Genomic DNA, 25,820 nt, shown 5'->3' on the forward strand with positions numbered 1-25,820 from the left:
TTGATTGTGATAATAGTACATGACTAATGCATTAGCGAAGCTTAATATAATTCTTACTTTAGGAAGCTACTGTATAATATTTTATGAGTGTAATAGTAGTGTTTGAATATTATATACCTTGTCTGGAACTCCCTTAAGATGGGATTTTAAATTATGTTATTATGTGTATCAACTTTTGAGTATAATAAACCTTGCTTTTGATTCTAACAAAGACTTTCTGTGATTTCTGAAATACGATGCACCGCTTATAAAATATTATTGCGAACCCATGCGGGATATTAGAAAAGGGAATATTTTGGCCACGTCTGCAGAGTTGATAGGTATCATTAAGTACTGTCCTGAGATTACCTCTTGGTTGTTAATATTAATAATCTAATAGCGCTAAGTGGCGCAGCGAAACAAATAAATTTCTTGGCGTTTTACGAGAGGTAAATCTCGGACACTCTTATACTCTGGTACTGCCTCGATCTTGGGGAAATTCCATTGTCCCTCAGAGGTCAAACGTGTTACCCGATAGAGTGTATTACGGAGATATAGCATAAAAGGTTAAAATAGTTGTGATAAGGAAGAAAGCGACACAACATAAGTGGCGCAGCCGGTAGGATATTGTTAGAATAAGGTTAAGATAGAAGAAGGTTTAGGTTAGAAGAGATTGAATAAAATACAACCATTGTACAATAAAAACTACAATTCGACACAACATTGGGAATTGGACAATGAGACTTATTTGTGCCTACGGTCCAGGCAACCAGGGCGAACGGCGAAAAGGCAGCTACTGGAACAAATCTGACAGCACACCCCAACTCAATATCACCAGAGTTAAAGATCGGTACTATCAACATAAGAAACCTGAATGGCAAAGAAATGGAGCTAGCTGAGGAATTAGATAAGTACCAGATTGACATAATAGGGGTGACTGAAACAAAAAAGACAAAAACTGGTGAGATCTTTCTGAACAATAAATACAAAATGTTATATTCAGGCAATGACAATCAAGGAAAAGGAGTAGCAATATAATTCAATACAAAATACGAGGCTAATCTTCTTGAATGGCAGGCAGTCTCAAGTAGAGTGATGTGGGCAAATATCTGAATGTCTCATTGGTCCAATTCCTTATTTGTGCTTATGGTCCCACAGAAGGTTCTACTAAGGTAAGGCTCTAGAGAAAGCTACTGACACAATGAAAAAGGAAAAGTTGGTCACTGTTGGGGATCTAAATAGCAGATTAGGAAATGATTGTCAGACATACAAAAATATTTTGGGAAAATTTGGAGAAAAGACCAAAGCTAATAATAATGGGAAATACCAGTTAGATTTCTGCTCAGGACATGGACTGGTTATTACAAACACCATGTTCCAACACAAAAATGTGCACAAATTCACATGGAGAGAAGAGGCAAGGAATAAGAAAAGTCTCATTGACTATGGTATTGTTGACAGTGATGTTTTCCCACTGGTGCAGGACACCAGAGTGTACAAAGGATTTGAAATTGGAAGTGATCACTATTTAGTCTTGAGCAGGATAAAATTGAATTTCATATTGAAAAGAATAATATGTAAGAAAGTTCTAAAGCAAATAAAAGTTGAGCAGCTCTCAGATGTGAACTGTAGACTAAAATACACAAAGATTATTGAAGAAAAAATGAAAGAGTTTGAGAACAGGAACCAAACCTTGAACAAAACCCTGATTGATTCAGCCAGAGAAGCATGTGGTGAGGTTGTCTGCAAGGATAGAAAACTCAGAACTCCATGGTGGACACAGGAAGTTAAAGAGGCAGTGAAGGAAAAGAAGAAAGCATATCAAAAGTTCCTGCCAAATAAGTCAGCTTGTGCTCTTAGAGAATACAGAGACAAATGTAAGAAAGCTAAACACTGTGTAAAACTAGCTAAGCAAAAGTCATGGGAGAACTTTGCAAAAACATTGAAAATAAATATCAAGAAGGTGGTAAGATATTTTGGAGGTTGTTGAAGAAGCTTAGAACTGGAGGAAAGAGTGCTGTAAAAGGAGATAGAGATGATAAAGGTGACATGAAAATGGGAGAAAAAGATATTCTTGAAATATGGAGTAATTATTTCCAAAAATTGCTAAACTGAAACAAGCAGTGATAGCACAGTGGTAAAAAACACTCAACAGGCATACAGTCAGGAATACATATCCATACTCGAAGTAGAAAAAGTCATCAAAGGCTTGAAATGTGGAAAGGCAGCAGGAGTAGATGATATTTGACCAGAAATGCTGAAGTATGGCATAAAAGTCTTACAGTGGTTGCACTGCATAGTTCAGAAGGTCTGGACAGAGGGACGAATTCCTGATAATTGGAGTAAAGCTCTATTAGTACCCATATATAAAAAGGGAAATAAAACTGAATGGGAGAATTACAGAGGTATTTCCCTACTGAGTGTTCCTCGCAAGATTTATGGCAGTTTACATGACAAACGGTTGAGAACAATTGTGGAAGAAAAGCTTGGTGAAGAACAAGCTGGATTCAGGCCATATAGAGGCTATCAGGATCAGATCTTCAGTTTATGACAAATGGTTGAGAAAGCATGGGAATATAACAAAGATCTGAATTTAAGTTTGGTCGATCTGGAAAAGGCATATGACAAGGCGCCAAGAGAGAGAGCATCTATCCAATACGCTACAGTTATATGGTGTCAATGGGGCATTATATCAAGCAATATTTAGTGTTTATCATCATCATCGTCATCATCATCAAATTCCTGCCATGTACCCTCAAGGGGTGTACAGGATATGACAGTACTACATGAAAAAATTACATCATTACTAACTTCCTATCTACAATTTTCCTCCAAATCAGTCTGTTACTTGTCAAGACTCCAACATTATCAGATCTTATATTTCTATCGTCTAAGGCACTTTGTACCGTATCAATCCACCTATATCTTGGTCTTCCTCTGGGTCGTTTTCCTGCCAACCTGGCAGAGAACACTTGTTTTGCTAATCTTTCCTCTCCCATTCTATTTAAGTGACCATACCATCTGAGATTAGCTCTGCTAACGCATTCCTGGATGCTGACAATGTCAAGTTCTTTCCTAATATCCTCATTTTTAATATGATATTGCCATTGATGCCATCTGTTCACGCCTCTAATCTTTCTCAGGACTCTCATATCTGCGGTCTCTAGTCTTTGGTCAAGTGTTTTACTTCTGACCCAGCTCTCAGATCCATAAGTTAAAATTGGTTTGAACACAGTCTTGTATACAGCTAATTTAGTGTTCCGACTAATTTATTTCTTATTCCATATGAATTTATTCAATTGACTTGCCCCGATACCAGCTTTGCTGATTCTGTTGTCTATTTCTATATTTAGTTTACCATCTTCAGTAAAAATTGTGCCTAAGTAGCTGAAATGTTTTACTTGTTCCACAGGTTTTCCATTCACAACACAGTTGACATTTTCAATGATTCTGCCTATTTTCATTGTCTTTGTCTTTTTATTGCTGACCTTCATACTATATCTATTACAACAGCTATTCAATTTAGTCAGAGAATCTTGCAGACTTGTAGCGGATTTATTTAGAAGTATAACATCATCCGCATAAAGCAAAGAGCTGACATTAACATCTCCAATTTTGATATCAGGTTTAATACCACATTCCTTCATAATGTGATCCATATAGATAATGAATAACAGAGGGGATAACGTACATCCTTGTCTCACACCAGATTTAACATTAAACCATCTTCCTGTACTTCCTTCAATTCTAACTGCAGACTCACAACTCAAATAAAGACTAAGTATTGCTTGATATAATGCCCCATTGACACCATATAACTGCAGTGTATTGAATAGCTTCTCTCTTGGCACCTTGTCATATGCCTTTTCCAAATCGACAAAACTTAAATACAGATCTTTGTTATATTCCCATGCTTTCTCGACTATTTGTCGTAAAGTGAAGATCTGATCCTGACAGCCTCTATTTGGCCTGAATCCAGCTTGTTCTTCACCAAGCTTTTCTTCCACAATTCTTCTCAACCGTTTCTCAAGTATACTTGCATAGATCTTGCCAGGAACACTCAGTAGGGAAATACCTCTGTAATTCTCACATTCAGTTTTATTTCCCTTTTTATATATGGGTACTATGAGAGCTCTACTCCAATCATCGGGAATTCGTCCCTCTGTCCAGGCTTTCTGAACTATGCAGTGCAGCCACTGTAAGACTTTTATACCACCATACTTCAGCATTTCTAGTCGAATATCATCTACTCCTGCTGCCTTTCCACATTTCAAGCCTTTGATGGCTTTTTCTACTTCAAGTATGGATATGTATTCCTGACTGCATGCCTGGTCAGTGTTTTTTATCACTGTGCTGTCATCACTGCTTGTTTCATTTAGCAGTTTTTCAAAGTAATTACTCCATACTTCAAGGATATCTTTTTCTCCTGTTTTCATGTCACCTTTATCATCTCTAACTCCTTTTACAGCACTCTTTCCTCCATTCCTAAGCTTCTTCAACAACCTCCAGAATATTTTGCCACCTTCTTGATATTTATTTTCTATATTCTTGCCAAAGTCCTCCCATGACTTTTGTTTAGCTAGTTTTACACACTGTTTAGCTTTCTTACATTTGTCTCTGTATTCTGTAAGAGTAAAAGCTGACTTATTTGCCAGGAACTTTTGATATGCTTTCTTCTTTTCCTTCACTGCCTCTTTAACTTCCTGTGTCCACCAGGGAGTTCTGATTTTTTTATCTTTGCACACAACCTCACCACATGCCTCTCTGGCAGAATCAATCAATGTTTCCTTTAGAGTTTCCCACTGAATCTCCAAGGTTTGATTCCTGTTCTCAAACTCTTTCATTTTCTTTTCAATAATATTTCTGTATTTTAGTCTACAGTTTACATCTGAGAGCTGCTCAACTTTTATTCGCTTTAAAACTTTTTTACATGTTATTCTTTTCAATATGAAATTCAATTTTATCCTGCTCAAGACTAAATAGTGATCACTTCCAATTTCAAATCCTCTGTACACTCTGGTGTCCTGCACCAGGGAGAAAACATCACTATCAACAATAACATAGTCAATGAGACTTTTCTTATTGAGTTGTAAATCAGCAATTACAATTGAAGTAGAGAAAGATGGTTTAATGTTAAATCTGGTGTGAGACAAGGATGTACATTATCCCCTCTGTTATTCATTATCTATATGGATCACATTAAGAAGGAAAGTGGTATTAAACATGATATCAGAATTGGAGATGTTAATGTATGTTCTTTGCTTTATGCGGATGATGTTATACTTCTAAATAAATCCCTACAAGTTTGCAAGATTCCCTGACTAAATTGAATAACTGTTGTAATAGATATGGTATATCTATTACAACAGTTATTGAATCATTGAAATTGTCAACTGTGTTGTGAATGGAGAACTTGTGGAACAAGTAAAACATTTCAGCTACTTAGGTACGATTTTTAGTGAAGATGGTAAATTGAATATGGAAATAGACAACAGAATCAACAAAGCGGGTATGGTAGGAAGTCAATTGAATCAATTCATATGGAATAAGAGAGAAATTAGTTGGAACACTAAATTAGCTGTATACAAGAGTGTTCAAAATGAGGTTATTAAAAAATGAGGATATTAGGAAAGAACTAGACATTGTTAGCATCCAGGAATACATTAGCAGAGCTAACCTCAGGTGGTATGGTCACTTGGACAAGGAAAGATTAGCAAAGCAAGTGTTCTAGGGGAAATGACCCAAAGGAAGACCATGATATAGGTGGATTGATACGGTACAAAGTGCCTTAGACAATAGAAATATAAGATCTGATAATGTTGGAGTCTTGACATGTAACAGATTGATTTGGAGGAAAATTGTAGATAGGAAGTTAGTAATGATGTAAATTTTTCATGTAGTACTATCACATCCTGTACACCCCCTTGAGGGTACATGTCAGGAATTCGATGATGATTATGTTCTGGTTGTAAAAGGTGGTATTTGGTAGCAGAAATTCAACTTTTACATCCACAGACATCCTTTATCTCCAATTGGTAGCGTTTACTGTAGAGAAGAAAACTAATAAAAACATTATCTATATAGTCAAAAAATCAGATAGAGTAATGGCAATTCTAGTGAAATCTAAACCTAGAGATATGCTGATCATTCAAGTATATGCTTCTACAGAACAGAATGAGGAAACAGAAAGATATCATGTATGATGAAATAGAATGGTGTATAAAGGAAGTTGGAGGCAAGAAATGTCGAGTTATTTGTGCTATGGTTGACTGGAACACAAAAGTGAGATCAGAGAGAACATCTACACACATGGGTCCATTTGGACTAGGAATTTGGAATGAGAGAGGACAAAAGCTGATTGATTTCTGTAACAAGCACTGTCTCATCATAACTAACACTTATTTTGAGCAAAAACCAACAGCATGTTATACATGGGAAAGTCCAGATGGAAGATACAAAAACCAATTAGACTATATTGTAGTCAGTAAATGTTACTTCAATGGGATACGGAACTGAAAGGTGATGCCAAGTGCTGACTGTGGGTCTGATCATAGACTGGTCTTAATGAAGATGAATATTCGCCTGAAAACAATAAAATTTAAAAGAAGTCAGCCCTTAAAATGGGATCTGCAAAAGGTACAAAATCCAATAATAAAATCAAAATTCAATGAAAATATTTCATAACTGCTGTCTGCACAGTTGCAAAAGAAAATGAACCCTCTCAGTGGAATAGACTACAAGCAGCTATCATAACATCTGCTAAAAACTACATCAATAAACAAAAAGAAAGAAAAACCATGGATAACTCAAGAGATAATCAACCTTATTGATGAAAGAAGAACATGGAAAAGAGGAGCAAATGAAGAAGAAAGGTTAAGATATAAAACTTTGGATAAAAGAATCAAACAGGTATGTAAAAGATTGAAAGAAAACCGGATAAATAGGCAGTGCACTGAGATAGAAGAATTACAAAATAGGAACAAAACCAGAGAAGCATTCCTGAAAGTGAAAGAACTTAATGGAAAAGCAAAACGTACATAGTCTAATAACATCAAGGACAAAGATGGAAACATACTCATTGATAAGGAAAAGATAAATGGAAGATGGGTGGAGTATTTATCAGACCTCTATGATGATGATAATGGTAACATGTTAGATGATTCACGACACCTTAAGTTAAACATAACAACAGATACCACTCTATCCACAAGAAAGGAGGTAGAACATGCAGTCAAGAATCTTCCTAATAATAAATCTCCTGGGTGTGATAATATTCCGGATGAGCTGTTGAAACACAACACAAAATACGAGGCTAATCTTCTTGAATGGCAGTCAGTCTCAAGTAGAGTAATGTGGGCAAATATGAGAATGGGGAACTGGACAATGAGACTTATTTGTGCCTATGGTCCCACAGAAGGTTCTACTAAGGTAGAAGTGGAGGAATTTTTTGAGGCTTTAGAAAAAGCAACTGACACAATGAAAAAGGAAAAGTTGGTCCTTGTTGGGGATCTAAATAGTAGAGTAGGAAATGATTGTGAGACATACAAAAATATTTTGGGAAAATTTGGAGAAAAGAGCAAAGCTAATAATAATGGCAAATATCTGTTGGATTTCTGCTCAGGACATGGACTGGTTATTACTAACACCATGTTCCAACATAAAAATGTGCACAAATTCACATGGAGAGAAGAGGCTAGGAATAAGAAAAGTCTCATTGACTATGTTATTGTTGATAGTGATGTTTTCTCCCTGGTGCAGGACACCAGAGTGTACAGAGGATTTGAAATTGGAAGTGATCACTATTTAGTCTTGAGCAGGATAAAATTGAATTTCATATTGAAAAGAATAACATGTAAGAAAGTTTTAAAGCGAATAAAAGTTGAGCAGCTCTCAGATGTAAACTGTAGACTAAAATACAGAAATATTATTGAAAAGAAAATGAAAGAGTTTGAGAACAGGAATCAAACCTTGGAGATTCAGTGGCAAACTCTGAAGGAAATTTTGATTGATTCTGCCAGAGAGGCATGTGGTGAGGTTGTGTGCAAAGATAAAAAAATCAGAACTCCCTGGTGGACACAGGAAGTTAAAGAGGCAGTGAAGGAAAAGAAGAAAGCATATCAAAAGTTCCTGGCAAATAAGTCAGCTTTTACTCTTACAGAATACAGAGACAAATGTAAGAAAGCTAAACAGTGTGTAAAACTAGCTAAACAAAAGTCATGGGAGGACTTTGGCAAGAATATAGAAAATAAATATCAAGAAGGTGGCAACATATTCTGGAGGTTGTTGAAGAAGCTTAGGAATGGAGGAAAGAGTGCTGTAAAAGGAATTAGAGATGATAAAGGTGAAATGAAAACAGGAGAAAAAGATATCCTTGAAGTATGGAGTAATTACTTTGAAAAACTGCTAAATGAAACAAGCAGTGATGACAGCACAGTGATAAAAAACACTGACCAGGCATGCAGTCAGGAATACATATCCATACTTGAAGTAGAAAAAGCCATCAAAGGCTTGAAATGTGGAAAGGCAGCAGGAGTAGATGATATTCGACTAGAAATGCTGAAGTATGGTGGTATAAAAGTCTTACAGTGGCTGCACTGCATAGTTCAGAAAGCCTGGACAGAGGGACGAATTCCCGATTGGAGTAGAGCTCTCATAGTACCCATATATAAAAAGGGAAATAAAACTGAATGTGAGAATTACAGAGGTATTTCCCTACTGAGTGTTCCTGGCAAGATCTATGTAAGTATACTTGAGAAACGGTTGAGAAGAATTGTGGAAGAAAAGCTTGGTGAAGAACAAGCTGGATTCAGGCCAAATAGAGGCTGTCAGGATCAGATCTTCACTTTACGACAAATAGACGAGAAATCATGGGAATATAACAAAGATGTGTATTTAAGTTTTGTCGATTTGGAAAAGGCATATGACAAGGTGCCAAGAGAGAAGCTATTCAATACGCTGCAGTTATATGGTGTCAATGGGGCATTATATCAAGCAATACTTAGTCTTTATTTGAGTTGTGAGTCAGCAGTTAGAATTGAAGGAAGTACAGGAAGATGGTTTAATGTTAAATCTGGTGTGAGACAAGGATGTACATTATCCCCTCTGTTATTCATTATCTATATGGATCACATTATGAAGGAATGTGGTATTAAACCTGATATCAAAATTGGAGATGTTAATGTCAGCTCTTTGCTTTATGCGGATGATGTTATACTTCTAAATAAATCCGCTACAAGTCTGCAAGATTCTCTGACTAAATTGAATAGCTGTTGTAATAGATATGGTATGAAGGTCAGCAATAAAAAGACAAAGACAATGAAAATAGGCAGAATCATTGAAAATGTCAACTGTGTTGTGAATGGAGAACCTGTGGAACAAGTAAAACATTTCAGCTACTTAGGCACAATTTTTACTGAATCTGGTAAATTAAATATAGAAATAGACAACAGAATCAGCAAAGCTGGTATGGTGGGAAGTCAATTGAATAAATTCATATGGAATAAGAGAGAAATTAGTCGGAACACTAAATTAGCTGTATACAAGACAGTGTTCAAAGCAGTTTTAACTTATGGATCTGAGAACTGGGTCAGAAGTAAAACACTTGACCAAAGACTAGAGACCGCAGATATGAGAGTCCTGAGAAAGATTAGAGGCATGAACAGATGGCATCAATGGCAATATCATATTAAAAATGAGGATATTAGGAAAGAACTTGACATTGTCAGCATCCAGGAATGCGTTAGCAGAGCTAATCTCAGATGGTATGGTCACTTAAATAGAATGGGAGAGGAAAGATTAGCAAAACAAGTGTTCTCTGCCAGGTTGGCAGGAAAACGACCCAGAGGAAGACCAAGATATAGGTGGATTGATACGGTACAAAGTGCCTTAGACGATAGAAATATAAGATCTGATAATGTTGGAGTCTTGACAAGTAACAGACTGATTTGGAGGAAAATTGTAGATAGGAAGTTAGTAATGATGTAATTTTTTCATGTAGTACTGTCATATCTTGTACACCCCTTGAGGGTACATGGCAGGAATTTGATGATGATGATGATGAGCTGTTGAAAGCTTTGACTGGCAATAATAACTATTTAGTGGAATCCATTCAGGACATCTAAAAAACAATACAATTACTTGAAAATTTTTACACATCTATCTGCATACCAATTCCAAAGAAACATAATGCACAAAATTGCGAGGATTACCGAACTGTGAGCCTAATATCCCATGCATCTAAAATTATTTTAACCATTGTCAACAAACAAATTGAAAGAGCTATAAGCAGTGAATTGAGTGAACAGCAGAAAGGCTTTAGAAGAGGAATGGGAACCATTAATGCTATCCTGGAACTAAAAATACTAATAGAAAGATCACTTGAAAGAAATGGGAATATCTATATGCTTCATAGACTTTCAGAAGGCTTTTGACCGGGTAAAACATAATAAAATGTTCAATATATTAGATAAATTAGAAGATCATGTACTTAAGATTATAAAAATGATTTACACAACAGAAAATGCAGCTGTTTAACAATGAGGCTTCTGTAGTGAAAATAAAAAGGAGTTAGACAAGGTTGTATCCTTTCACCAAATCTATTTAATATCTATAGTGAGACAGTAATGAAAAGATTGAAAAACAAAAAACAGGAATTAGTATCAATTGTATTTTATATCATTGATATCATTTTAATAGCAGAAAACAGAAACAAATCAATCAAATTACTGCAACTATTAATTGAAGAAGGTAAAGAATTTGGATTAGATATAAATGCAAAAAAAAAAAAGACCAACTTTATGAAAATCTCAAAAGAAAGCAGATCCAAGCCAGAAATATTCATAAACAATATGAAAATTGGACATACAACAGAATACAAATATTTAGGCACCTATAATTAACACAAAACAGATATTGGATTACAAGACCATAGTTTAATACACATATGTACAAATTCGTCGACTAGTTTCGCTAGCAAAACTGACTAGCTTTGTCAAGACTAAACGGTGAAAAAAACTAATAAATGCAAAAAAACGGAGGAATGTGGTAATGATTTACAATGGTTAGACAACAAAATTGGAAGGCACTATGTGACATGGTATACGTGAAGCGAGATACTTCAGTCATTATTATAAATACGCGTTACATAGTTTTTGCCGTACTGTAGTAAATTGCCGGAATAATTTTGATGATATTTCCGACAGTATTGACTACTCAACTTGGAATACTATAGACTGCATGATAGTTTTATTGTGGTGCCAAACAGAGTAACTAAATCCATTTGTTCTAACATCCACACTTCCAAATTTTCAGAAAATGCAGAAAATACATGTAACAGCTGTTTATAATCCAGTCAATGGGTATATAGAAAGCACATACTTTATGTAAAGTAAATTTTCTAAAGCAAACAGATGCATATGTACACACAAACTTGTAAAGTTTGAATTGCATTTCAAAATTTTGATATCATTTAGATATTTCACAAATGCTAATTTTACAAATAAAATTCTACCAGAAAAGTCACAACTAACATGCTACATAAGCTTTATGAAAATGCATCTACCTGATGCATTTTACATGTCAGAGAACCTGGCACAGATGTGTGTGTTAACCACCTGTAAGTTCCCATTAATATAATACTCAGTCTGTAATGTCGAAGTTCAACCTTGCACTTAGCAATATCAAGCTGACACTCATAACACTTGTCCATGGATCAGTCAAAGTCACTTGCACATCTTTTCACCTAACCAACTTTGCATCATTGGCATATAAATGGAATGGCCCATTCAGACCATGTCATTAATACACAAAATGCACAATGCACAGAACCACATGGCAGAGTACTGTTCACTCTTCCTCCTGTTAGACTCAGCACCTCCATACATTACACTCACCTGTCAGTCATCTCTCCTATCTGCAAAACAAGACTATCTGCATACTCACCCCTGTGAATTGCTCTAATCAACCTTCAATGTGGAATCCTGTCTGGCAAAATCCAGAAATATCATGTACATCCATTCCCCTAACTACCATCCAATCTTACAGCAGCATTTGTATCAAGTTCTTTCGATATTTTTAAACATCTCTACTTCATCTTTACAAAGCTATGCTCCTTTATAAAGGATCAAAGTGCTATATATCTGCCTCTGGGTGTGGAGATAGGATGGAATAATTTAAAAAATATAAATGAATAAATGCAGCAACAGAATGTCTTGAAACAAAAACTAAATGGAAGAGGAGAAAGGGAATAAGAAATTGGGATGAAAACATTGAAGCAATAATCAAAGACAAGAAAGAAGAATATAAACAATGGATAAACACAAAGGATCAAAGCAAAAAAAAATCATGCCAGAGGGAAAAAAAAAAAAAAAAAAAAGAACAGAGAAACATAGGATAACTTCATAGCAAAATTTGAAAGAGGCCAAATAAATACAAAATTCTAAGAAATATGAATAAGGAGGTTAAAGGAAAAGTGAAACTTGAAATAATCAGAGAAAACCTGACTGGACTTCTTCCGAAACTTATGGCAAGAGAGTAATGAATCAAAAACTGATATAATGCAAACTACTAATTATTCAGTGGAAGAAATAACATTACAAGAGATCTAACAAGCAATACAGCAAAGCAAACCAGGAAAATACCCTAGAGAAGATGGAATAAATATAGAACTCACTAAATATGCAGACATCCTATTCATCACATGACTTTCAAAATTATTTAACAATATCTGGCAGCAAGGAAAAATCCCAGAAAGTTGGAATAAGACAATTATCATTCCAATATATAAAAAAGGCAATAACTGCAACTGTAAAAACTATAGAGAAATATGTCTCCTAAACACTTGTTATAAGTTATCTGCATGAATATTAACTTCAAAACTTAAATCATATGAAGATAAACTTTGTGAAGAACAAAATGGCTTCAGAAAAAGATGACTGTGCACTGATCCAGCTTTTACATTAAAAATCTTAATCGAAAAACATTATAAATTGAATATAGAAACACATATAGCATGTGTAGTTTATCAGAAAGCGTTTCACAGTCTTAAGGAACAAATTGTGGACCATACTCAAAAATCCAAACATCCCAAATCAGATGCTTGCTGCAATATCGAACATGTATCAAAACAGAAAAGCTGTAAGAATGAAAAAGTTACAGAATGGAAATCAATAAACAGGTGGGAACATCAAGGATGCCCAATGTCACCACTCTTATTTAATATCTATATAGATGAAATAGTAAAGAAATAGAAGAAAAATATAAAACTAGCATTAATACCCTTTGTTTGCAGATGACCAGATAATCATACCAAGAAGTTAGGATGAACTACAAAGATCAATACTTTTTAAATATAACGGCTAAAATTTGGTATGCAAATATCAAGAGACAAAACAAGAATTCTGGCTGTTTAAGGACCATTTCTCCTGTCAGAAGTTAAATTACTGATTAGGCTACCACTATTGCCTTACTAAAAGATATGAATTTATTCTCTGGCTATGAAAAACAGGATATGTCTTTGATGTACTTTCCTCCCTCTCTATTTCAAATTTTGAATATTCTTGTTATCCTGAACCAGCGTGAAGATATCACCATCAACAATAACTGTCAATGAGGCATTTTTGTTTTCTCCCCATATGAATTTGTGCATATCATTATACTGCAACATGGTGTTAGTAATGATTAGTCCATGTCTTTAAGAGAAATTCAGCAGATACCATTTATTTGTACTTTTCTCCAGATTTTCTCAAAACATTTCTATATGACTGGGACTCATTTCTTACCCATTTCTTACTCATTTCTGTTCAAATCTCAAAAATAAATAAAAATAAAAAAATGCAATCAACAGTGAAGACTACATCAATGAAATCAATACTAAAAACATGAACTTGTTTTTGGTACTGATTGGGATGAAATGGGACTCTCTGGAAGAAATCTAATCATATTACGATTTCACTTAACTTCTACATTAAGATTATATTTATGTAGGGAAAAAAAAAAGACAAAAAGGAAATGTTTTAAGCATTTATGATCATCTGATATTCTAGTTGGTAAAAAAAAATTTGAGAGAGATCAGTTATTGGATGCCAATTGCATTCTATTCCATTTGTTCGCTATAATACAACTAAAACACAGTAGGTCATAATTAAAAATAAGTCAATCCAGGAAATTAAATGCACTGTTGAATGAATTTAGATTTACCAATCATTACAGTTGTGATATGTAATTAGGAGAGAGAAGAATTTGACATGAGGTGGTGATATTTCAAGCTAAAGAAGTGTTTTAAAAATAAAATAAAAACTAAAGTTAGCAGTTTTGAATATATAAAAAACAGGAAATGCTAAACTTACCCATATGATACCACTTGTATTCAAAACTATACATTGAGTATAACAATGACAAATGAAGAATGCTGACTAGGTTTGCCATAACTCCTAATGGCAAAAGATTTACTAAATTAGTCTGAAATAAATTACATAAACAAAATCACTATTTACCATGTTGAAGGAAATGCTGTCATTATTTAACATTCTCTAAATCTGCATTAGGAGTACAAATGAAACACTACAAATACTTAACTAAAATAAAGAAAAATTAAACAGGAAAATAAAAATTAGATTATAGTTAAAAAAAAAATAAAATAAAAAATATATAATACACATATTCTGCAACTGAAATACCACCAAAATGACAACATAAAATGAACAGGAAACTCCCTCAGGGTTCTGTAGCCTTGTGACAATTCTGTAAGTAAAAATAAACACAAAAACACTATAAAAATAAACAAAAACAAAATCATGGATGTTGGCTGCAGCAGAAATGCAATCCAGGAATTAAAAATAACATATGTAAAGCATTCTGCTCATTTATACTTTCACAGCTTAACTTCCACAAACTGTTTGTTTGTACCAACACCTCAAATGTTTCTGGATCAGGTTTGTTCCACTCCTCATACAGTATGAACCCTATTTTATTATGTGAACCCCATTCAGGAAAGTTGGTAATTATAAGGTCCAAATCTGACCTGATTCAGACCAACAGCTGAAAACTCACTCCTGTCCAAAAGGAAGCTGTCTTTTGGTCCATGCAAAAGCATTCAAAGGATGCAATTTCTTCAACCTGCACTTCAACCACTCATCTAGGTGGCATTACTTTATATAACACATATGCATAAAGCTGACCTGTCAGCATCACATTTCTACTTTCCTGCATAGATGATCAATGCAAATTGCTTCCTACCATATCAGAAACTGAGCACTATATGCCTCCGATGATAAATTTTGGCAAAAAGACATTGGAAGAATACTAAACAACTTGGACACTAGTCTTCTAGTCCCAACAGCATCCCTAAAGTTGTACTTACACATATACCAGACCTAACATCTATCCAATATCATCTCTACAATCTTCTATAACTAGCTAACACTGATCCCAACATGTGCAAGCAAGCATATATCCAGTCAATTCCAAAGAAAGGGGGATAAGTCTACTGTCCTTCAGTAGAATCAACCTATCAACCTCAATCCTCTCCAAAATAATGGAGAATAGTCAACTTCTCCACTACCTGATAGCCTACCAGTAGATCATAAACTAATAAGGATTATGCCAATCAAGATTCATAGCTGAATCTTGATTGGCATAATCATGACCATGGCTTCCCATGGTCATTGTTCTACTGAGACAACCATCATTTCCTCCACTTTGTGCTCGGTAAGCAGTATGAGTGATCTAATGCTTAGTCTTGAAATCCTACTTCTGTAGACCACAAATGGACCTCTTTCAAGCCACTTCAGGCCTCCAAGAACTGGGCAATAAAATTTACCTACCGCTTCACAAACCATCCAATGAGATTTAAATATATGACTTACTGATTGGAGGGTGAAAGTGCTTCCCCCCCCCCAGTCATCAGGTGTCTAATATTATTTGATCGTACACAGTCATTAAGTTGATATTAACAGCATAACCTTCCTATGAGGTCTTTCCTGCCATTAAAACATTTGTTCTTCGAATTTTTTTCTTCTGTCCTGTTTAATTATAGCAACTTAGCTATGTTCACATACATTCTAGAATATCAAGTTCTGATTAATCATATTTTAATGTGATTCTGCATTGATGACATCTGTTGACTTCCATAATTTCTTTAATTAGAAGTCTCAATACCTGAATACACAATTTTATGACCTGGAATTCAAAAATTTAAATTTTTTTTGCAGTATGTCAGAGTTCTTTGTTCCAAGAATGCTGAAACATATCCTTGAATGGGTATTGTTTTATCCCATCTACCTGTCCTCTAGAACAGCATTCCTCATGAGTGTCACCAAACAACTACAACTGTCAAGAAAAATATCAGATTTCTTTCTCAATTATTAAAATAATTGTATACATAATCTTTATATATATAAATGTATAATAATTACTGAAAAAATTAAAAGTTCTCTTAAGTATTGGGACTCACCACTGTTTATGCCAGGGTTAGGTTCTTGGAATTACTAACATAACAGGGATGGGGGATTCAACAAAATACAGAAAGGCAATTCAGAGAGAAGACTTAACCCTAGATGTATAACTGAGAGGAGACCTTTACAAAGCCTTTAAAGGAATGCAGAGAACCGACCAGGGCTTCTGACCTAATGTCTAATCCTCACCTTATCGTGGTGCACCCTGTTTGGTATCTACCTGGATACTGAACGAACGAGGATGGGTTGGCAATTTGGGATTTAGCCTACCAAATTGTATTCTTATTGACTTAAACCAAAATACAAAATGATGGTACAACATAACAAAATTTCATGCCGGCTGGGGAGTCGCCTGAATAAACAAGGCCCCTGTTGTTTTTGCCAGGGAACCAGGGCTAACAGCAAAAATTGAGCTACTGGAAAACCTAAAAACACACCCCAACTCAACATCACTAAAGTTAAAGATCGGTACTATCAACATAAGAAACCTGAATGGCAAAGAAATGGAGCTAGCTGAGGAATTAGATAAGTACCAGATCGACATAATACGGATGACTGAAACAAAAAAGACAAAAACTGGTGAGATCTTTCTGAGCAATAAATACAAAATGTTATATTCAGGCAATGACAATCAAGGAAAAGAAGGAGTAGCCATAGTATTATTCAACACTAAATACAAGGCTAATCTTCTTGAATGGCTGGCAGGCAGACTCAAGTAGAGTGATGTGCGCAAATCTCCGAATGGGGAATTGGACAATGAGACTTATTTGTGTCCATGGTCCCACAGAAGGTTCTACTAAGGTAGAAGTGAAAGAATTTTTTGAGGTTCTAGAGAAAGCTAGTGACAATGAAAAAGGAAAAGTTGATCCTTGTTGGAGATCTAAATAGCAGAGTAGGAAGTGATTGTCACAAATACAAAAATATTTTGCGAAAATTTGGAGAAAAGAGCAAAGCTAATAATAATGGCAAACACCTGTTGGATTTCAGCTCAGGACATGGACTGGTTACTACTAACAGCATGTTCCGACATAAAAATGTGCACAAATTCACATGGAGAGAAGAGGTAAGGAATAAGAAAAGTCTCATTGACTATGTTATTGTCGATAGTGATGTTTTCTCCCTGGTGCAGGACACCAGAGTGTACAGAGTATTTGAAATAGGAAGTGATCACTATTTAGTCTTGAGCAGGATAAAACTGAATTTCATATCGAAAAAAATGATATTTAAGAAAGTTTTAAAGAGAATAAAAGTTGAGCAGCTCTCAGATGTGAGCTGTAGACTAAAATACACAAAGATTATTGAAGAAAAAAATGAAGGAGTTTGAGAACAGGAACCAAACCTTGAAGAAAACCTTGACTGATTCAGCCAGAGAGGCATATGGTGAGGTTGTCTGCAAGGATAGAAAAATCAGAACTCCATGGTGGACACAGGAAGTTAAAGAGGCAGTGAAGGAAAAGAAGAAAGCATATCAAAAGTTCCTGCCAAATAAGTCAGCTTGTGCTCTTAGAGAATACAGAGACAAATGTAAGAAAGCTGAACACTGTGTAAAACTAGCTAAACAAAAGTCATGGTAGGACTTTGGCAAGAACATAGAAAATAAATATCAAGAAGGTGGCAAAATATTCTGGAGGTTGTTGAAGAAGCTTAGAAATGGAGTAAAGAGTGCTGTAAATGGAATTAGTGATGGTAAAGGTGACATAAAACAGGAGAAAAAGATATAATTGGAGTAATTACTTCAAAAAATTGCTAAACGAAACAAGCAGTGATAGCACAGTGGTAAAAAACACTGAACAGGCATACAGTCAGGAATATATACTTGAAGCAGAAAAAGCCATCAAAGGCTTGAAATTTGGAAAGGCAGCAGGAGCAAGTGATATTAGACCAGAAATGCTTAAGAATGGTGGTATAAAAGTCTTACAGTGGCTGCACTGCATAGTTCAGAAGGCGTGGACAGAGGACGAATTCCCAAGGATTGGAGTAGAACTCTCATAGTACCCATATATAAAAAGAGAAATAAAACTGAATGCGAGAATTACAGAGGTATTTCAATACTGAGTGTTCCTGGTAAGATTTATGCTAGTATACTTGAGAAACAGTTGAGAACAATTGTGGAAGAAAAGCTTGGTGAAGAACAAGCTGGATTCAGGCCAAATAGAGGCTGTCAGGATCAGATCTTCACTTTACGACAAATAGTCGAGAAATCATGGGAATATAACAAAGATGTGTATTTAAGTTTTGTAGATTTGGAAAAGGCATATGACAAAGTGCCAAGAGAGAAGCTATTCAATACGCTTCGGTTATATGGTGTCAATAGGGCATTATATCAAGCAATCGTCGTTGTTCGGTAGCATCCTCTAGCAAGATGGTTGCAGCAGATGAGCAGCTCTTCTCCATTTCTCTCTGCCTGTCGCTTCCATCATTCTTAAACCAGTCCATTCCACGATGTCATTAAACCACTCTCTAGTTGGTCTTCCACGTCTTCTCTTCCCCTCAACTTTCCCTTGTAATATAGTTCTTGTCAGGTGTCCCGAAGAACCTCTCAGAAGATGTCCTACAAATCTAGTCTTTCTTTGCATAATATTCTTTAACAGTGTTCTTTCCATCCCAACTCGTCTTAAAATCTTTACTGCTCATCCAAACTAGGGAAAAAGTAGAAGCATAGTGGTTCCCCCATTGCCTTCTATGCATGAAGAGATGAAAAAAGTAGAAACATTGAAAGAATCACCCCTAGCCCTCGATTACTCTAATAGCATTGGGGGAAGGAACAAGAAAGAAGAAAAGGATAGAAAGAAATAAGAGTAGGGACCATCCTATAGATAACATAACAGATGTATATTACATGAAATAAGATATGGTCCAGCATCAGGTACCTCGGGTTCACCACTCCCGTATTGAAGCAATACTTAGTCTTTATTTGAGTTGTAAATCAGCAGTTAGGATTGAAGGAAGTAGAGGAAGATGGTTTAATGTTAAATCTGGTGTCAGACAAGGATGTACATTATCCCCTCTTTTATTCATTATCTATATGGATCATATTATGAAGGAAAGTGGTATTAAACTTGATATCAAAATTAGAAATGTTAATGTCAGCTCTTTGCTTTATGCAAACAATGTTATACTTCTAAATAAATCTGCTACAAGTCTGCAAGATTCCCTGACTGAAATGAATAACTGTTGTAATAGATGTGGTATGAAGGTCAGCAATAAAAAGACAAAAGCAATGAAAATAGGTAGAATCATTGAAAATGTCAATTGCGTTGTGAGCGGAGAACTAGTGGAACAAGTAAAACATTTCAGCTACTTAGACACAATTTTTAGTGAAGATGGTAAATTAAATATGGAAATAGACAACAGAATCAACAAAGCGGGTATGGTAGGAAGTCAATTGAATAAATTCATATGGAATAAGAGAGAAATTAGTCAGAACACTAAATTAGCTGTATACAAGACAGTGTTCAAACCAGTTTTAACTTATGGATCTGAGAGCTGGGTCAGAAGTAAAACACTTGACCAAAGACTAGAGACCACAGATATGAGAGTCCCGAGAAAGATTAGAGGCTTGAACAGATGGCATCAGTGGCAATATCATATTAAAAACGAGGGTATTAGGAAAGAACTTGACATTGTCAGCATCCAGGAATGTGTTAGCAGAGCTAATCTCAGGTGGTATGGTCACTTAAACAGAATGGGCCATGAAAGATTAGCAAAACAAGTGTTCTCCACCAGGTTGACAGGAAAACGACCCAGTGGAAGACCAAGATATAGATGGTTTGATAGGGTACAAAGTGCCTTAGACGATAGAAATATAAGATGTGATAATGTTGGAGTCTTGACAAGTAACTGACTGATTTGGTGGAAAATTGTAGATAGCGAGTTAGTAATGATGTAAATTTTTCATGTAGTACTATCATATCCTGTACACCCCTTGAGGGTACATGGCAGGAATTTGATGATGATGGTAATTTTCCAGATCAGTTTTTTAGGATGAATTTGTTCTTCCTCTTCTAGATGCTAAGTGTTCCAGTATTTGGCTTTTCAACTTTGCTCCAGGTTGCCTGAAGAAAACAGCATGGCCTTGTTAACTGTACCCCACACAACATGAAATCTCATGTGCCAAGAAATGCATAACCAAGTGCATTTCTGGTTTAACAGGTCCAACAAGCCACAGTGATATCAAAATTATACAATTTGTATGCAAACCATTTTTTCTATAATATTTTCTATATTATTTTGACTTCAACAGACACTTTGCATTCATGTATGCATGTGCAGGCCAGTATGGTGGTTAAACCAGCAGAGTACGATTTGGTCATCTAAGTACCAAACTGCTAGCCTATTCTCATTCATAGTACCCAGTGAATACCTATAATGGGGCACACCACGTGAAGATGAGGACTGGACAATAGGTCAGAAGCCCCAGGCAGTTCTCCACATGCCTTAGAGGCATTGTGGATGTCTTGTTTTAATCCTAAAGTGATCCTTTTGAAATATATTAGTCACCCAAATAATTTTTTGTAGAGTCCTACAGTCAACTCTCACTACAGCAAAAACCATTGTAGTAACTTACTATAACAAACTACTAAAAAGTTAAATTCTACATTAAAGGAAAAACCAGTCATTGAGTTTTGTTATAGTAACAATGTACCATAATTTGCTGACAGTGTTCTTTTTTTTTTTTTTTTGGTGTAAATCCCATCTACTTAAATGTCAACCAAATATTACATCGGTACCATGGGTGGGCTATGGGTTAGATATTCTGGAAACTTGACGAAATGTGACTTTTTCAAGCCACTACAAACATCTAAAAGGAAAATCTGCCAAGGCATTTACATTCATGTAGGTAGTTTTCGGCATTGAGGCCGCATATTAATATAAAGAGTTTATTAAAAATAAACAATTCAAAAAATGCTATACATCAAAAATGCCATGGACAAATTGGCTATATTGCTCCATAAGTACAACATAAAAGTAGCTCTTCTACCTTTACAAAAAATATCAAGATTCCTACATCCACCAAAACCACCACATCACCCGATGAAAAAACCAGGTGTCTATGAGATTTGTTGCTCTTGTGGCATTTGTTGTGTAGGCCAGATGGGAAGGTCAGGAGAGATCCACATGTCTGAGCATGTAAGAGATGTCGAAAAAAGAAGGGAGCACAAGTCAGGCTTGGCATTTCACACAGCCACTACTGGCCAAGCAGTCTGGCAACAGACAAACATGTCATATAATGATAACAACTGTTTCACAAGGAAATTTAAAGAAGCTGCACAAATTAGGATCTCTACATGGTGCAATAAAGTTTGATTTTACATCAAGCATGGTCTGCCTTCATAAAAAATTTAACTGCCTCGGACCTCAGATATAGCACGTGTGAGCCACAGAACACGGCAACAACTAGCAATGTTCCAATATGCATACTGTAATGAATATATCATTTGTATTCTGGTTTCTCAATTATTTGACAGTTGTAAAGTTATAAAAAAACATCCAATATGTGTAATTGTCAATAAGCTTTTGTTGCATTAAACTTTTATATACCATTACCCTAATGATGTAAGTCTTACGATGAATGAAACGTGTTGGGTTTTTTAATTGTTTATTTTTAATAAACTCTTTATATTAATATGTGGTCTCAATACTGAAAACTACTTATAGAACTGCTTAACCACAGAAACCACCATGGGCATGCATTCATGCCCATGGTGGAATTAAAACCCACAGACTGTTACAGTTGGAGGGTAGATGCGCTCATCCATCCACCTAGGCTGACAATTGCAATTAATTTCAATACTAGTCCACTATAACGTTTGACAAAATTTTGTAACATGCATTTTAATAATACTGTATTACCACTGCCTCCAACTATAGCAAACAGAGCACAGAAATTATTTGTTATAGTGGATCATTTACTACAGAGAATTTTCTTTTGCAACAATTGTGCCTATTGGGACTTTGGTCAGGACTTTTCAGCAGTGAGAAAGTATTATGAATTTATCATGAGTCAACTGTACGAAGTGACCGTGTTAGGCTAGAATTAACCTTCTCAGTATCTACATATCTTTAGTTTCTTTTTAAATAAAAATATCGTATTTTATCTAGAAACATTCTAATTAGTAGTGATATCTTTTGGACTAAAACTACTAAAGTTTAAAAATATAAGTTACCTGTATTAAAAAAAAAATCTGAATTATACTATTAAAACATAGATCTGCCAACCATTTACTAATGGGAAATGAATGTTGAGTGCGCCCACGAATGCGAGGAAAGGAGGCATCTGCTATATCCTGCAACAAATCAATAAATAGCATTAAACAGTAAAAGAATTTGTATATAAAATTAAAGTTATTCCCACTTATTTCTATGATATACTGTAGAATTAAACCTAAGAGAATTCTTGGCTATATTAACAAGTGCAATTAAATGTAATGATAAGTTAGATTTGATTATTCAAAAGTGCTTTACAGTATAAACACATTAATATTTTGCTGGATTTCAGAGCACAAATTACAACTATGCTAAACCAAATAGCATTCAGACACACAAACAATTCAAACTAAGCTGAGACCAGCTAACTTACCTTCACAGCAGAAAAGTGCTCGTTCTTCATGTTCTACATGAGATTCGAACCCACGTCTTTCCAATCAAAGGGCACTATCAATGAGAACTGAGTTGCAGAAACTCATTAAGGTTAGCAAAATAAATTAAATACCTGGATGGCAGGTAGAAGATCAAAAAAACGATCCAGTCCAGGTGGACTAATGCAGTTAATAGTACCACAGAAGAAAAATGCAAGATCTGACAAGGTAAATATGAACTGATATCTGAATACAATAGAATGAAATATAAAACCTGACAGTAAATTAATATAGTGAAACTGTTGAGAGGAAGAAAGTAATATCATAATCATTATGCACCATCATACTATCACAGTATATGCTCATCAAGGATTTTCATATATCTTCTTTGTATATTTGTGTGTGATTTAAGTTAGTATAGAATACAACTTTGGTGAGCTAAAGCATACAAGGACTTTAATATTCAACATTGCAACTTTCAAAGAGAGCAATCATGTAGTTTGGATCCAAAAAGGTGCTGAACATAAAGAATTTTCAGTTAAGAAATATTAATAATCAAAATTTTTGTTTATAGTAGTTAGTTAAATACCAGATTCATATCCTTAATGGTGCACTACTTTAAGAACTATAAATTTAAATACAACTATTAAATATCTAATTAATATAAACAATATATATGATATCACATTACTATATAATAAGTTATGTTTAGAATATTCCATACTATAAATTATCAGTGTAGTGAACCCACAGGGACAAAAGAAATAAATTTCAAAATATATTAACTTAAATTAGTCACCATCATTTATGAAAACTAGCCAAAAACTTCAGCAGTCAGTCAATTTTAACTGGTCACTTCCAATTTACAAAGAGAGGAGAGAACAAAAGTAATGAACATTTGTCAACTTGCAGTCTGCTTTAAAAAAAGGGAAGAGAAGTTACTAGCACAATTAATATCCTAATTGAACAGATCTAACAATTCACAGCTGGCATAAACTGATACTGTTTTCTTAGAAAAGAAAATTAAAGAAATATGACACAATATGCAATATTTCTTTAATTCAAACAGACTACTAACAGGGAAGGAGAGGAATGGACATTAGTTCAGAAGCCCCAGTTGCTTCTCCAATTTACAAAGAGATTCTCCACATTCCTGAAAGGCAATGATGTGAGTAACACCGCATTGTAAGATTCTTTAACCATAAAATTAGAAAATATTCAATTTAGAATTGTCAAATCATTGATCAATTGTATTAATCTCAAATATTATTATTACAATACAGTATCTCCATGGAGTCTGGAAACTCATTGTGGGAGTCCCATACTAACATTTATAGATACAAAACCTATGTATAAATGTTAGTATGGGAACCACTCCTCAAACTCATCCTGGCAATCCATTCAAACTCATTTACCATGAGAATTATCTTCTTATCCTGTTTCAATAATTGAAAAGGAATGATCCACAAAAGACCGACTTTTCTGATTTTAAATGATACTCTGCACATACTTAGTACATTATGAAAATTTTAGGTAAGTGAAATATTTAGGGTGTATTTTCATAATTGATTTTTCTTCTTCCTCATTCTTATGATGCCCATTATTGTTTGGATGTGTACTTTTATATCCTTTGTGTTCTGTTGTCAATGTATAATTTTCTGCTATTTCTTTTGTTCTATTTCCATTCAATTCTTTTTTGTATGGTTCATAGTATTCATAAATAATTTCTAATCAAAGTGCAATTGCCTGCCATATCCTTTGTCTACTGTTTGGTGTCACCTGTTAGGATATTCAGTTAAAGGTCATGTAGGTTTTGAGCTTTTGTTTGTAATAGCAAGTTTAAAAAAAGAAATGGTTCTTATGCTGAAACTTGTTTCATAAATTGTTATAGTTCATTAGTTCATTATAGTAATGCTAGTAATGTTTGCGATAATGAATGTCTACTATATTTTCTGAATCACTAGAAACTGAGTTACATAGCTTGCATTAAGAATCTTATTTGCAATTTAAATCTCAGTATAACATTGAGTATAGACAATGTCATTTTGAAATTAAAGTTTAAGAAATCTGAAATAAATCTCCCTCTTGGTCATTGACTCAAGATCTAATTTTCATTATGTTGTTGAATTAAAGTTGCACTCATAGTCATCTAGTGTTTACTTTCCATTCAATCTTTTGTGAATCATTCTTTTTCAATTAATGAAACAAGATATGAAGGTTATTTCCCTCAATATTACTTTGAGGTAGATAAAATTAGACAAATGATTCCGAAAGAAATTTAACCACAATTTTCCTAAAATGTTATTTAAAAAACAATTTATTATAGGTTTCACCATTGAATAATTCATTGGTGAGCTTTGCCAAAAATAATAATCCAAAAAGCACTTAAATTCCTGATATATATATATATATATATATATATATATATATATATATATATATATATATATATATATATATATGTGTATCAAGGATTTATAGGATACTATGATAGTACTATATGAAAAGTTTGAATAACTACTAACTTCCTATCAAAAATTTTCCTCCTGTCAGGACTCAAATACTGCCAGTTCTTACATTTTGATCTTCTAAGACACTTGCTGTATCAATCTGCCTAAATCTTGGTCTTCCATTAGCAAGGAGAGAGAGAGAGATTTGGTGAGTGAGATTAGGAATAAGTCTGACAGAAGTGATTTGTCACCTTCTTGGTAACAGGCTGAACAAACACCAATTTCCAGGATATGGGGTTGAGATACCAGTGGAGTAAGAGCACAAACAAGTGACATAGGTCACTTGCACGGGTCATTCCTGC

General features: G+C 34.6%; 1 protein-coding gene across 3 annotated transcripts in view; it reads right to left on the bottom strand.

Moving 5' to 3' along the window:
• tank (EI24 domain-containing protein tank) overlaps positions 1–25,820 on the bottom strand; it is a 143,208-nt gene that overhangs the window by 35,018 nt on the left and 82,370 nt on the right. For all 3 annotated transcript variants that reach the window (XM_090413031.1, XM_090413030.1, XM_090413029.1), the window contains exons 7-8: positions 22,598–22,717; positions 14,325–14,436 (exon numbers count right to left, since the gene is read on the bottom strand). In XM_090413031.1, coding sequence (XP_090269157.1) covers positions 14,325–14,436; positions 22,598–22,717 — 232 coding nt within the window. The remainder of the gene's footprint in view (positions 1–14,324; positions 14,437–22,597; positions 22,718–25,820) is intronic.

This window comes from Typopeltis vanoorti, chromosome 23 (genome assembly GCF_054136105.1).
Source record: "Typopeltis vanoorti isolate ZY-2024b chromosome 23, IOZ_Tvanoo_1.0, whole genome shotgun sequence".
Lineage (NCBI taxonomy): Eukaryota > Metazoa > Arthropoda > Arachnida > Uropygi > Thelyphonidae > Typopeltis > Typopeltis vanoorti.